Source organism: Brachycentrus maculatus, unplaced genomic scaffold, assembly GCF_059751285.1.
Source record: "Brachycentrus maculatus isolate JH-2025_06_01 unplaced genomic scaffold, ASM5975128v1 h1tg000370l, whole genome shotgun sequence".
Lineage (NCBI taxonomy): Eukaryota > Metazoa > Arthropoda > Insecta > Trichoptera > Brachycentridae > Brachycentrus > Brachycentrus maculatus.
The window spans coordinates 1864514-1880598 of record NW_028281119.1 but is presented as its reverse complement, the minus strand read 5'-3'; the positions used below and the strand labels follow the sequence as shown (position 1 = coordinate 1880598).

Here is a 16085-nt window from a genome sequence, read left to right as displayed (position 1 = left end):
ATCATAGGTTCTTTTTCATCTATGTTGAGATGTTAGTTTTGATGTTATCATTCGATGTTAAGTTGTTTGTTATAAACATCCAGCGAACTTTTATATATTTTTTAAACTCCTTACCTTTTAACAACTCTTTTGTTTTCAAAACCATATATTTATGTATTTCGAAGAAAAACGTATTATTTTAATAGAAAAACAGTATTTTAAGCAAAAAAATCAATGGCGTCAAATGTTACCTGGGTTTTACGAAAATTAAGTTGCGAATCATCATACATTGGGCCTTAACTAAATGATGAATTTAAACATCGAAAAGAAATGCAATGATTAGTTGAATTTGAAACGAAATTAGTTACACATAAGTGAAATGAATAATGTTTTTTTTTTTAAATAAAATTTCGATTTTTTTCTTTAATTCTAAGGGCTAGTTTGGCTTTTTGCATTGTAAATGTTTGAAAAATAATTTTTATTTCAATTATGTTTTTGACAACAGTTGAATGTTATAGCAAGAAGAAATTCCAAACGAAAGCGTCAACCAATAAGAAAGCAGAATGCACACAAAGGGGCGGAGTAATTACGTCAGTCCCCCTACAATTCGCGCAGCCGTGTGACGTCACAGATGCAGCGCTCATGTCCTTAGCGGCCCAAATACAAAATAACTTCAAAACAGTTGTGTGATCCAACATGGCGGACGGGCCGTGCGCGGATGGGGCAGGTCTCGTAAAAAAGGACGAATCTTCTGTGAAAGATGACAGTGCGAATGTGTGTGACTTAAAAACTATAAGTGAGAATGATTCACGACCTCCTAAAGTGAAAATGTCATTTTATATCGAGAGCAAAAGTGATGTTCAGAGTGATAAATGTGAATCCCAAAGCGTGGCTGATCCCAAAAACTCATCGACGGATCAAATAGAACGTGTGAAATATGTCCCCGGACAGGAAGAAGATATCAGAAAGAAGCGTTGTACGGATAGATACGACAGTTCGGAATCGTCAGACAGGTTAGTCCATTATAAACAATAAATATGAATATTATTACTACTCGAGGTTGTCGACCTTTATAGACGAGCCAGCGCTGCGCCGAGGCGATTGATTCTCGTGTATACAAACGTGAAATATAAGGTTTTGTTGACATAACAACTATTTCAAAATGTTTCTTACGTACATTTTCAATGTTAACTGTTAATAATATGAGACATCTTATCTGAATATACGCTTTGTTATCATTTTACGAACGTCAACTGCATTTGTTGTGGCCGTCATATAGGTACCTACATAATACAGCTACGGTCTTATTAGTGTTTTTTTTTGCTGCGCGAAATGTTTCAATGGCCGAATCCTGTTATCTGATGTCTGGCAATGAGGCGGTCATTGTTATAATTCGGAGTAGCGAATGTCACGGTCATTGCCGAATATCTCGAGTGAATTCCGGCCCGGTCCGCCAGCAAAATTTAACATTGCATAATTCGGCACAGATTGAAACCGAGACTGCGTTTTACTTTTGGTCTGCATGTTACATTGTATTTTGTTACATGGCTCTTCATTTTTATGTTACAAGCAGTATCTTGGTACCTACCCGACGACACACAGGATGTAAATACCTGCCTACGCAGCGGTCACCGAGGAGGAATAATAATCAAAGCGTACATTTCAAAAATCCTCATATTTCTAATACTTATCTAGGTGCTTTCGAATCGTTTTAGGGAGATTGGAAAAATGATTCTTATGTATTTTAAAATATTCCGTGTCTTCTATTCCTGCTCCTGATGACTGATGGTTTTTCCTTTTGGTTTCTCTCCATTTATAACGTTCTTGTACCAGCCTAAGGGCTTTCTGAAATGAATTTTATTATACTATAATTAAAACTAATATAGTTATTTTTTGCTGTTGCGAAATCCTCTCTCTGGTTAAAAAAGTATTAAAAATATACTAGCTCGCAATTAGATCTACACTACATTTGTCAATAGTGCCTTTGGTGCTGCGGGCCCTATGGCATGGAATGCTCTTCCGCCGGCAGTTAGAAACTATAGCAGAATATTTTTAGAAGAAAAAAACTAAAAATTAATTTGTTCGCAAAATCATTTCCATTACTAACTAGCTAACCATCACGCCGTTTTACTGCAGGGTAAGCAGAGAGAATATAATGCCACACCAATATATCTTTACAAATAATCTTCGCCTATTCCACATTCATGCATCTCCTCTAATGGTTGCAAGCCCTGTAAATGACTACCATATTTACAGCTCAATAATTTGTTTGTCTTTGTTGAGATTTTCATAAAAATACTATATTTAACTGAGAATCTTCATGATATTACAGCAGCACCTCTTTAATCCGAACCCCCGCTAATCCGAACGCCCACTCATCCTTAAAATACATACCTAGAATGGGCTGACCAAGTGGATATTCCTGTGCCAGAGAAGATGCTTTTACGTAAATTGAGAGACAAAGCTTTTTACTTGACATTAATAAATCTCGACCAACTGAAATATTTGATTTCTTTTAATAAATAAGTATGTACATTTAAATTTTCACAATACGTATCTGTTTTATTTGATAAAAATACCAAATACGAACGCTCCACTAGTCCAAACAGAGGGTAATTTTTCGTTGTTCGGATTATAGAAGTCCTGCTGTATTTCCCCAGCAGGACTATGAATATTAGTTTTCATAAAAATAAATATTTTTTCTTATGAATACCGATCCCATTACATACAAGCCTTTGCATCTTATGCCAAGGTGATTGAGGCCCTTCATAGAATAACTACGTTAGTAGGCATATAATATATCACCTTGTATAATGTGTAGTAGTAGTCTCTGAGTAAGTATAGATATTATGATATACCATATGAAACACACTAGTGATTGTTCTACTCAGTATTTATTCATTTATGTATGTGAATTTTTCAATGCACCGCAGTCCAGCGCAACAATGTACCTACTACTTAAATACTAACGTTTATTTGTAATTGTTAATTAAATTCGATCCCTCAGACGAATGTGCGGTAAAACGATGTTTGATAGATGTTCGAATGATGAAATGAGGAAAGAATGCAAGGCTGAGATAAGCATTATCGATAAAATTAAGAAAGGTGTTTTGAGCGGTTAAACAAATTTATGAAGCGAATGTAGTTGGAAAAAAAAGCAGAGGAAGACCTAGAAAAACTTGGCACAATCAGGTATGTCAAATACTTGAAAGCGACCGGGTCAGGAGTCGTAATAATCGTCGAATATGTATGAGGAGATGCATGAATGTAGAAGAGGCGAAGAATGTTTGCAAAGACAGAGTGGTGTGGCGTTCGATTGTCTCTGCCTACCCCTGCGGGGAAGCGGCGTGATGGTTAGTTAGTTAGTTTTAATTATCCTCATACGAGGTGAACGGCGAGCATTGTAACGGTGGAGACTGACCGGAGTCATGTCGTCGTAACGTTACACGTTACGATGCGAGCATTCGTATAGTCAGTACAGCGAGCCGAGCGCTCCATCCATAGTCGGTGCTCGCCGCGAGCGACGTTACGAGATGTTTTACGTATCCACAGTCTGAACTAGGGATGCTACCTTCTGCTAAAACATCAATGTTTTTTTTGTTTTAAAAATCCTTATGACAATAGTACTTCATATTATTTTTTGAAGAACGGTTAAACAAATTTATGAGGCGAATGTAGTTGGAAAAGAAGCAGAGGAAGACCCACAATCAGGTATGTCAAATACTTGAAAGCGGCTGGGTCAGCAGTCGTAATAATGAAGAATGTTCGCAAAGACAGAGTGGTGTGGCGTTCGAAAATATCATTTTCATTTTTATTATTTAAGCCTATAATTTGACCAGAAAAAAGAACTCCAATAATTGGAGATAATCCAGATTTTGTGAACAAGTATTTTGACACACTCAAAATGTTGTATATTATTTCATTGTATGACTAGCAAAATAACCTTCCATTCCACGGAATTTGAACATGGACTTTTCTGATTTCCAGTCGAGTTCTCTATTCACGTAACATTCTGATCGTCTATCTACGAAGTTAATGAGTTCTCATCACAATTATAATTTTTGAAACTCTTAAACACACTGACTTCAACGTATTTTTATAAATGTATCAATGTAATATTATATGTACTTACACATCCTTTACAACTAACTACCCGGCAGAGATAACAGAACGCTATAACAACCTGTCTTTGCAAACAATCATCGCCGACTCTTCCACATTCATGCATCTCCTCATACATACACGCCGATTATTCCGACTCCTGACCTTACCACTTTCAAGTACTTGAAATATTTGATCATGCCAAGTTTTCCTCGGTCTTCATTTGATTCTACCTACCACATTTGCCTCATAAATTTGCGTCATATACTTATTTCCAATTTATATCCTCAATGAAAAATCATATTTAAAAAATAAAAACGCGATACAAGGGAAGAATTCTATCTATAAATAAGCTTGTCGCGTTGAAAATAAGTATCCCTAAACAAACCAGCAGTCAATGAAAATCAGCAGTCCTTTTGAAATTGTTTACACGAATTCACTCGAGACTGTACATCATGACATTTTACGATTTCAATTCATTTAATTGATTTTGACGAAGTACCTACTCGTTTCCGTTTAAATATCTCACTTTTATTTGCGACCCCTCGCGAAGCCGACTTATTTACAGACGACTCGTGGGGTGAAATAAGACCGCGGCATTATTTTTCGCACGTAGATCACACATAAAAACGATCGACATCGAATTTCGCGGCGAGTGTTTTTGCCTAGAATTTTCACTCATGAATTACATGAAATTATAGTAACTTTAAACATAAAGAGTAAATCCACTCACGAGTAGCCATAGGCTATGAAACTTATAAAGTTGAAGCCCGAGTAGGTACATGATAAACGGTGTTGCATAAGCCGTAACTAGAGTCACTTGGACGTTAGGTAATTAAAAAAAAAATCGAATTTCGCAGTCAGAAATCGATCTTTCAATACGCGATGTAACCATTCCTTGTTTGACTGAAGACTAAGTCATAATATTTCACTCCTAAGGTTATTTGTGGCCGCAAAGCCCTGACCCATTTTCTATCCGTCCGCTGTTAGGCTATTGTTGCGCAAGCGGCGCTGCGCATGCAACCAGTCAATTTGAAACTGCAGTTATTGCATGAAATCAGCACTTCTAATTACCACGCCGATATGCCTCGTGGCAGCATCTATAGGTACCCTACTTTCCGTTCATTTTGTCAAAACTACAAGAGATGTATCATTTGGTTACCATCAATTTATGGTGTAAATACAGTGGTACCTCTCATAACGAGTAATTCGCATAGCGAGCTATTTTATAAGTTGTTCCCTTACTGAGCACTTTTCGCATGAGTTACAGAGAAAGGGCAAGTCCCTTTTTCCACCACATTTATTTGTAAGCCGGGACTTCTTACATTCTTGGAAAACAAATAAAAATGTTTCGCTTAACGAGTAAGATTATGGAACGAATTGTGCTCGTTATGAGAGGTTCCACTGTATTTAAAAAAAAATATAAATACAGTAAAACCTTGATATAACGAACTTCGGATATAACGGACAAAAAATCTGGTCAATAAATATTAATAAATTATCGTAATTTTAGAGAGTTGATTATACAAAAATAGCAAACTCAAAAGTGGAAACAAAACATGATTCATTTTTCAAAGCAGGATTACCGAAAGCAAGCGCGTCGATATCAAACAGCGACGTCGCTTCACAAGGAGTGTCCGAAGGAAATAAATAATTTTGTTTACGTCTTTTATTGTTTATTAATGTCTAAATACAGTGTTCACATTTTCAAAAAAAAATTCATACATTTTTAACTTATTTTTATAAAACTAATTTAAGGCTATAACGGACACCTTCTCCCCCAATAAGTCCGTTATATCGAGGTTTTACTGAATTTTGAAAATGTTTAGTTATTTTATTGCATTTAAAAAAATATATTGGACTCGGATAGCACAGTACAAATGTTCCGGGAAAAATGTTTAAATCCTTTACCTGTAAAATACCATTTTGTATCTTACGATAGTATGGAATTCTATGTAATTTATTTTATGACAATGCTGATACTACAGCTAATAGGATGTGTAAGTCAGGAATTATGAATTATCACTGTCGTTTTGTCAGTGATGCATTAATTTAATCTTTATTCTAAATCAGAATGATAACTAGTAAAATACGTCAATCACAAACTGGTTATGATTATCTCTTCTGTTTTTAAATATAAGATTTTATATATCGCTCACTCCTTTCAAGAACGTCACATATCAAAAATCGACAATTTTCAGCTGTGCATGTTTTCGGAATGCCCAGAAAATGTACTATATCCCGCAAAAGAGGCATATTTTTAACTCAATATTTACCCGCTACAGGGCAGAAGGTGCTGTTTTTGCATTTTGAAGAATTTTTTTTAAAATACTTATACTAAATATTTTTCAAATGGAGAAAAAACCTTCAGGTTTTACCTAAAAAGATCTGTTGCACAGTATAAAGTTCAATAAGTGGCTTGATATTTATTTTTAATACATTGTATTATATTTTTAAACTTCTAATCTAATCAAACTTAAAATCTATTGAAAAATCAAGTTTTTTGATTTATGACGTTCTTGAAAGGAGTGAGCGAAATGTACATGTATAAGTGTATATATGTATGTAGGTGTATACCTAACCAGGGTATATTTATTTTATTTCATGAAGGGGAACCTCGTTGGCCTATTTTTTGTTGTTGTTGATAAAAAATGTATTCTTGTTGCAATTATTGATGTGCAATATTTTTCCGATCATTTTTCCCTTCCACCAGCAGTTACAAATTAAACGTGAGATGCTTCTGAAATCCAATAAGGATTTGTTTGTAAAATTATTTAAATACTTTTCTTTTACCCTTAATTAAATCAAAAACCTTTAATTATAGCGCTCTTGAGGTAGTTTTTTTACGTAATTGGCGCTATATAAATTATGTAAAATTATTTTAACCATTATTTTAGATTTCATTAATCTTTGTTTGTTTAAACCACTTTATCAGGTCTAAATTTTTTTATTTACTTTTATATTTTTATTTATTGTTTAGGCATTTACTTTGTGGTAAGACGTGTTAAAATTAATAAATAAAACATTTTTTTACCACTTGAGTTTATTTATGACTACTAGTTTCGGAAGCTAAGCTTCCATCTTCAGGTCTAAGTAATAACTAAAACATAATTAAGAATAAAAAAAACTGTTCTGTATTTTATTTATTGTTTAGTTATTATTTATACCTGAAGATGGAAGCTTAGCTTCCGAAACTAATAGTCACAAATAAATTCAAGTGGTAAAAAAACATGTGTTTTATTTAATAATTTTTAAAGTTAGTTTAATTTACATATACATATGTATCTTAATTTTAAAATATATACCTTATAATAATATAATCAAGAAATAAGTGAATAAACATTCTAATGAAGCAATAGGTATCTACGCTAACTTTTCTATAATATATACATATGTATATCTGTGTACAACGCTTTCTTTGCGTAACGTATTTTCTCCTTATCAACAGAAACGAAATGATAATGAAATAAGTGTAGTATAAATATATAATAACTAAGCCTTATTCATAAATGTTCGTATTGGCCTCCAGTCAAAATTAATTACCATTAGTATAGGTCAGTTTTTATTATAACCTTGAACAGTTTCGTATATTGTATAAAAAAAAACATACATATCATTTCGCATACTCTATACATAAGTTGTTAGCAGTCCCGCCTAATATATTTCTTTCGTGGCTTTGCTTTGATTTTCAACATTAAATATTTAGCCATAACTACGCATGAACTGAGGAAATAATTCAACGCTCATAACGGAGGATCTAACCTAGAAAGTGATTGGCTTCTAAATTATTAACATTCACAAAGTTCTCTTTTATGTATTTTTTTTTCATTTGGTTATGAAAAAACAGATGCTTACATTTTTTTTACAAAAATGTTAATATTATTAGTATATAACCACTCACCGAGATTTATATGTCTACCGGTTTCGAGACGTACCCGTCTCTTCGTCAGGATAATCACTACCACAACATGCAAACAATACCACCCTTCACCACACACTCAAAACTACACAAAATGTCTAACACATGCGATTTTTGGTCGACCCGAAGACCAACATGCACTTAAGGTTTCAACACAGACATGCGTTACGAGCCGAGGTTAAACATCCACGAGGTTAAAGATGCTTACATTTTATTTCCGTGTAAAACTTTTTTTATAGGCTCATATAATACATCCACATTCGCAAAGTACGTTGAATTTTGCATTTTAGTCTATAGAAACAATAGATTAGGTCAATCGTCACCTCAGTTACCCTACCCTCCTCCAGTTAAAACCTATTTTTTATATAAAATTACCCATCTGCCTTAAATCAATATAAACGCAACCCGTTTCGTTATGTTCCGACAAGTATAAGTAGAAATTACATAAACTCCATAATTGCTGCGCTTTCATCACTTTGACAGTTGATTTTTGTTATTGGTGCAAATATTTTTTATTTAACGTGGTTCGATTCCCGACCAATATTTAATGAAAGAGTATTGTTTTACTTTATAAATGTCAAGCACACGCGATACCTAGGATAATAATCCCGTACATTGATGGCACAATGACAGTCGAAGACGCGTTACACAACAGGTATACGTTTTTTGACTTTTGGTCATAATAAAAATTTATTGTTAGTAATTTTCGTAGAATATACCCGTTTAACACCTCTTTGCTGGAGACTGCTAAAAATTATTCGTGAACAGCTTTTAGACTGAATAAGTATAACCCTTCTTTCCGATGGAGTCAGTACAGTTAAATCTCGATATAACAGACTGATTGGGGGGAGGGGGGGCGTAAAATGGGTCGAAAATGGGTTTCAAATAAATCTAAAAACTTTAAAAAAAATAGCATGACGCGCTTGCTTTCGGTAATCCTGCTTAGAAAAAGGAATCAAGTTCAGTTTGCACTTTTGATGTTTACTATTTTTTTTATAATCAACTCTTTTAAATTACGAAAACGTGTATAATATATTGAGCTTCGTTATCTTTTGAATGGTCAATAATGTTACCGGATATTTTATCCGTTATATCCGAATTTCGTGAAATAGAGGTCCGTTATATCAAGGATTTACTGTCGTAGAAATAAATTATTATCGTAGAAATGGATGTATTGTACAAGTATTTCATTTTGAATATTATCTATATCGTAGTCATACTGGAGAAAGTGACCGAGTGCATTTTTTACAAAAACGCAATCATTTACCATTTGATATCTTACTAGCTTAATATAAACTAACTAACTAACCATCACGCCGCTTCCCGCAGGGGTAGGCAGAGAGAATCGAACGCTACACCACTCTTGTCTGCAAACATTCTTCGCCTCTTCTACATTCATGCATCTCCTCATACATACCCGACAATTATTATTACTCCTGACCCGGCCGCTTTCAAGTATTTGACATACCTGATTGTGCCAGAAAAAAATCCCAAAGGATTTTATAAATGGGAGCACAATATACTGACTTGTTGAAAATGATTAACTGCATTGATGTTTATTTTCTTGCCAAGCAAAAGTGACTTGATGGCCCTCCTGAACATTTTACGTTTTGTTAGTTGGTCACTTTCTCCTATACGACCACGATATGGTTATATAAAAGTTCATTACAATACGTACTTACACATTTATTTGCAGTACATTGTGATATTCAATTATAATAAAAGTCGTAATTTCACTACAATCCACGTAGGCAGTGAATGTAAGCAGAACTTAAATGTAGGTAACTTATATAATTTATACTTATTGCATATTTTAAATATTTGCAATTGCATTTCAACTGCGGGTGCATAAAAGTCCGTGGACTTTGAGCTTACTTCCTTCTTGTCGCATTAATATTATTCGTTATTATAAATAACATAATGAATGCACAGTTTCAACTATCAACGTCGGCTGTTTTATTATTTTGAAATTGTTGTGCAACAAATGTGACCTTACTTGTATGTTGTATGCCGACTGCACTTGATGGTCACAATTTATTTGCATTACATACATGCTTATTGCTCTATTTACGAGTGTGTATGTAAAAAAGGTTTCCGATTTTTCTGTTTTGATTTAAAATATACATCCAAGTTATCATAATAATACAATTAAGTTCAGTCTTAATTTCGTAAATGTACCTTTTCATTCCCGTATTTTTTCGTAATTTTTTGTTCAATTTTATCTATTAAATCTAGTGATTAAAATATTTACGTTTAGTAATTCATTAATATGATATGTACTTACATATTTATTCTAACTAACTTACCATCACGATGCTTCTCCCCAGGGGTAGGCAGAGAAAAAAGAACTCTATATCAATATTTTTTTAAAAACAATCTTCGCATCTTCAACATTTATGCATCTCCTCATACATACTCTCCGATTATTCCGACTCCTGACCTGATCATTTTCAAGTAATACTTTATGTCAAGTTTTTCTCGGTCTTCCTCTGCTTCTACTGTCAACCCCATTTGCCTTAAAAATATATTTTGTAGTTCTTTCTTCACTCATTCGATTCACATGACCAATCTATCTCAACACACCTTTCTTGATGTTATCGATAATGTTTATCTCAGCCTTGCATTCTTTTCTCGAACTATTCGAACATCGTAATATGGACGTATTTATCGTTGGTCTTATTATCCCCTATAGTTTATGTTACTCAGTCCTGGGTTCGATTCCCAGAGGGGGTCAAATAAATATAAGTGATTTTTTCACTCTCATATTTATTCAATATTACCCTGGACTGGTACCTGAAGCGGAGGGCTGATCACCTTTCCTTCGTGTGTTGACGATCAAGATAACACTGCGTTTATATGATGCAGTGCCCTATGCACCATTGGGGTGCGAATAAGGATTCGAATAATAATTTATGTTACATTTATCTGTCTATGCGACTACTTAAAAAAATATGCTTATAAATATTTGTGTTACCTACATATAAGGTTGTGGTAAAGTAGAAACACTCAAGAGTCCGCGACACTAATCACGGGACCACAACCCGACAAAGCAGGGAGTCCTCAAATTTACATTTAGACTTGAATATCCTGTCCAATATTTATTTCGGGAAAAGGTCTACTTATGGGCAGTGACTGTTACATAGCTAGCGTGTACTCGTTCTTTGCAGGATATTACGCATGTTATTGTCATAGGTTGATAGAAATACGTTTCTTATATTTTAATGGCTTCCTGCAATGGTATGTAGGAATAGGTACCTAAGTATACAAATCATGTAATGTTTGTGCAGGCGGGTAACTTAAGAAAAGTTATATGCAAAAATTCACTGACGATATTCGTGAATCAATTTTTGTTTTTAACTTAAATCTCTTGACTACTTAACTAAAAAGGTTGTTTTTGTGCAAACGTAATTTTTTATTATTTTGTAGTGTTCAAATGTATTCACAACATTTTGAATGTATCCAAATACTTGTAATTGTATTGTTTTTGTATTTTTTGAGATCACTAGAGCCACCCAGTGAACTCATAATGCACTATGTTGTGAAATTAATTATATATCTAGTTCCAAAAAATGAGTAGCGTGGTTGTCAATCATGGATAAAATGGTGAATGTTGCACTTGTGTAAATTGATCATTTGACCAACCTAAGATAGGTCATAATCCCTGTAAATACCCAGACTTCCATATTCTTCTTCATCTATCTTGAGATGTCAACCAAACTGTTTAAATGTGGTTTATTACCTTTTTTACTGTCATTTATACCTTTTGGTCCTCTCTCTTTTATAATTGGAGAGTTTTGTATTATAAACGGCATTGTAAATATATTGTATTTTTCCCTTCTGTTTCATTATCTAACAAAGCAAAAGTGCAGCATCCATGTTGCATCTAGGCGAGTAATCTTAATGGCATCTGGCCCAGCCTTGAAGCCGACTGCAATCGCCTTTCATTGCTCGGTTACTTTCCGTTCTATGTTCAAGTTTCGCCATTCCGTAATCGACGATTATTATTATCCGTTGCACTAGAAACGATATTTCGCAAGTACCATGCACTGTTATATTATAGTGCAGGGTGGTCATATTAGGTGGTTTCTACGGAAAAATGTCCTATTTTTTTTACTTTTTGGCCGTATTGAATCCGTTGTATCGAGACAGACATACAGACATACAGACTTTTTTTTTGTTCTTCAGTCTTCGTTGTTATTCACACCTTACCTGGCTAGAGGTGGAGACACTTCCGATGCTGTCGTTTTTTATTAGTAAAATTTCAATAAGTGTCTTACACAAACTGGTTTCCTCGAACGAGAATTTATGTTTCCGCTTACAGCTGTGCTGTGTGGATATCTAAGTGTCATCATATTATGATAATCTAGTGTGTGCGATGCTAAATTCCTGAAATTATGTTACATCCTTATTTAGATTTAAAGACAAGTATTTGAGTTTCCGGGTGGATTCAATGTAGATAAATCGTTCGTTTTTAGATTGAATTCCCCTTTCTTCTCCTTACCCTTATCTGCACCGAATGTTGCAGGTTTTGGGTCACCTTAGGGCACTGCATTATATTGAAGTAAAGATATCTTGATTGTTAATTCTACGAAGGCTAGATGATCACTCGTACATACGCTTCAGATACTAGTCTATTGTAATAAATAAATATTAACATGAAATCTCTTTTTAATATTAATTTATACCCCCCTGGGAATTGAGTCCAGGATTAATTCCTTAAGATCGGCTGATGTGAGCGGCGGACGCACACATTTATTATTTAATCTGTGCGATAAAGCGACGCAACCGCATAAACATTTTCGTACGACAAGCAGCAATATTAACACCCATCGACGGCTTCGAATGAACTGCGTCAAAGTGGATTAACCACGCTCCTATATCTACGTAACTGTTCGCCTGGTTCATTACTCGATAACAAATCACCCGTTTCATTCATAAATTAATGCGTCCGCAGCTCTTAACCGCCGCTTCTATGGAATACGATCTAAAGATTCTACAACTAACTAACTAACCATCACGGCGCTTCCCCACAGGTGTAGGCAGAGAGACAAAAAAGCCTACCAATTTGTCTTTGCAAACAATCTTCGCCTCTTCCACATTCACGCATCTCCTCATACACACCCGCCGATTATTTCTACTCTTGACCTGACCACTTTCAAGTATTTGACATACCTGATCATGCCAAGTTTTTCTCGGTCTCCTTCTGCTATTTTTTACAATTTCTTTCGCTTCATAATTTATGCATATGTTTAGTTTCAAATCTCTTCGCTATCAACGTCGATATAGTAGTGTAAAAACGAAAAGCTTTACTTAGTCAATTAAATTACGCTTTTTTCATTCACACCCATGGACATGTGGGCTGCACGTCCATTGTCGGTTAAAGCTCCACCCACTCGAGATCGGAAATAGTGAAGGTACGCGTTAGCAGTACCGGTGCCTACCCGCGTAGGTGCGCGGATGTCTCATCGTGTGTGTGACCCCGGGGCCAAACGGCGCCGCGCAGTGAGGGCTCGTGACATGCCCATTACATTACCATCGCCTGCAAACGGCGAATCCACTTGGAATCTCAACTATGTCCATATTTTGATCAATGGTTATATGCTACACACCTTGTTTTTCCTTGGGCATATTTTTTATCATACGATTATAATAATTCGCCTAATTAACCAATACTTGTTTTTGTCGCAAATTCATCACAATTTATTCATCGTTTTATAATACATAAGTATTTAAGTTTTGTACTGACATTTGTTCTTTGTGGAACTGCATTTATAGAATAAAATAACAACTATGTAGTTTTTTCCACATGAATTTTATTCGACCAACAACAACCGGGTTTCGTCGTAACTGACATCATCAGACTGGTCTGGTGATGACGGTTACGACGAAACCCCGGTTGCTGGTCAAATAAAACTCATGTCGAAAAAACTACGTAGATGTTATTTTATTCGTTTTATAAGCTCGATTATCTGATATTTTCATTTGAAACAGCGAAGGAAACGAAAAAAAGCTCTTAAATTTTCATAATTATGATCCTGATAAAAAATACGATCTTGTTTTCGGGATTTTTTATATTTTCGTTTCTTACGTAATTGTCATCGATGAAATACCTTTAGGAATATAAGGTATCGTAAAGAGGATTTAATTTTAGCATTTAAATACAGAAAAAGAATTGTGTCTTACATCATTACTATAAAAAATACCGTAAGGAATATTGGGTATCGTAAGGGCGATTCAATTTTAGCATTTGAATATATAAAAAGAATTGTTTCTTACATCGTTACGTTAAAAATACCGTTAAAAATAAAAGGTATCATAAGAACGATAAAATTTTAGCATTTAAATATAGAAAAATAATTGTTTTTTTTACATCGTTACAGTAAAAATACCGTTAAAAATAAAAGGTATCGTAAGAATTATTCAATTTTACTATTTAAATATAGAAATATAATTACTTATTTATTTTTTTACAAAAATGTTAATAAAATTAGTATATAACCACTCACCGAGATTTTTACGTCTACCGGTTTCGAGACGTACCCGTCTCTTCGTCAGGACAATCAACTAACACAGCATGCAAACAATACTACCCTTCACCAAGACCAACATGTCGACCAAAAATCGCATGTGTTAGACATTTTGTGTAATTTTGAGTGTGTAAATGGTGCTATGGTGGTGAAGGGTAGTATTGTTTGCATGCTGTGTTAGTTGTCCTGACGAAGAGACGGGTACGTCTCGAAACCGGTAGACGTAAACATCTCGGTGAGTGGTTATATACTAATTTTATTAACATTTTTGTAAAAAAATAAATAAGTAAAAATGACTAACCACAAAGTAAATGCTTTAAATATGAAGAATATTGGGAATATAATTGTTTTTTTCTACATCGTTACAATAAAAAATACCATTAAAAATAAAAGGTATCGTAAGAACGATAAAATTTTAGCATTTAAATATAGGAAAAAAAGTTTATTTCATCATTACGATAAAAATACTGTAAGGATAAAAGGTATCGTAAGAATGATTCAATTTTAGCATTTAAATATATACTTTTTTTAAACATCGTAAACGCTGGTTCTGTAATGATTGATTTATTTGAGTAATTTTACTCAAAATAAATACATGTGTAAATGATCGGGAAAAATTGTTAATTCTGGAGCGATGTTTGGAATATTCTTGGATCACCCCAAAATGTACGTTATTCCCCAATCATGCGTAGTTTATTTTTAACCAACCGCCCTTTGCGATGTTTTGCCGGGAAAGGGTCTGTATTATCGATACGAAATTTTTCACTTTTTCTTGCCGACCTTATGGAGTATTTGACTCAAGATTACTGGCATTGCAGCCAAATGGGCTAATTGCCGCACTACAAAGGCGAATGAAGCCTTTATCATTTTATGAATTGATAGCGGAGAAAATAATAAAACGTCAAAATTATGTAAAATATTCAGACATTACCCAGTATGTAATAATAATCCGGGGTTCGGATCTTGCAAACATCCAAAATGGAATCCTGCGAAATAAAAACTTTCTCAATCCAACGTAGATGGCTCTTGTGATCTCATACGTACAGCGTCACGAGATTAATGATATATGTAGGAGTTTCAACACTTGTGGTTTAAGTGTGGTTGTCAATCATAGGTAGAAAGGTGAATGTTGCACGTGTGTAAAGTGATCACTCAACCAGCCTATGATCAGTGGCGTCCACAGATAATTAAATAGGGCAGGCAGTAGAGGTAAGTAGTAAGGTAGGGTAGGAACTGGTTGCGTTTTTATATGTCACGCATTATAGATAAGCACTGCTTTTCTGCCTATATGGAAGCCATGCCCCTGCCTATGATAGGTCATAAGCCCAGTAAATACCCAGACTTCCATATTCTTCTTTATCTATCTTGAGATGTCAAGATAATATATTAAAAATAACCCCAAAGTGGAGAAAATCCAGATTTGTGAACAAGTATGTGTACACTCAAAATGTTGAGAAAATAATCTTCAGTTATTGATATGGATATTTTTCATTATTTCTATAATAGACTATACTTAGTAGATACCTACGCCTTCGCGGTAGTTGGCACCGAATGATTAT

General features: G+C 34.3%; 1 protein-coding gene across 2 annotated transcripts in view; it reads left to right on the top strand.

Moving 5' to 3' along the window:
• The first annotated feature begins 626 nt into the window (after positions 1-626).
• Positions 627-16085, top strand: part of jing (AE binding protein 2 jing) — a 141815-nt gene continuing 126356 nt past the window's right edge. The window contains exon 1 of one of the 2 annotated variants that reach the window (XM_088270097.1): positions 627-992. In XM_088270097.1, coding sequence (XP_088126223.1) covers positions 676-992 — 317 coding nt within the window. In that variant the 5' untranslated portion in view covers positions 627-675. The remainder of the gene's footprint in view (positions 993-16085) is intronic. The other variant, XM_088270096.1, reaches the window with a different exon arrangement.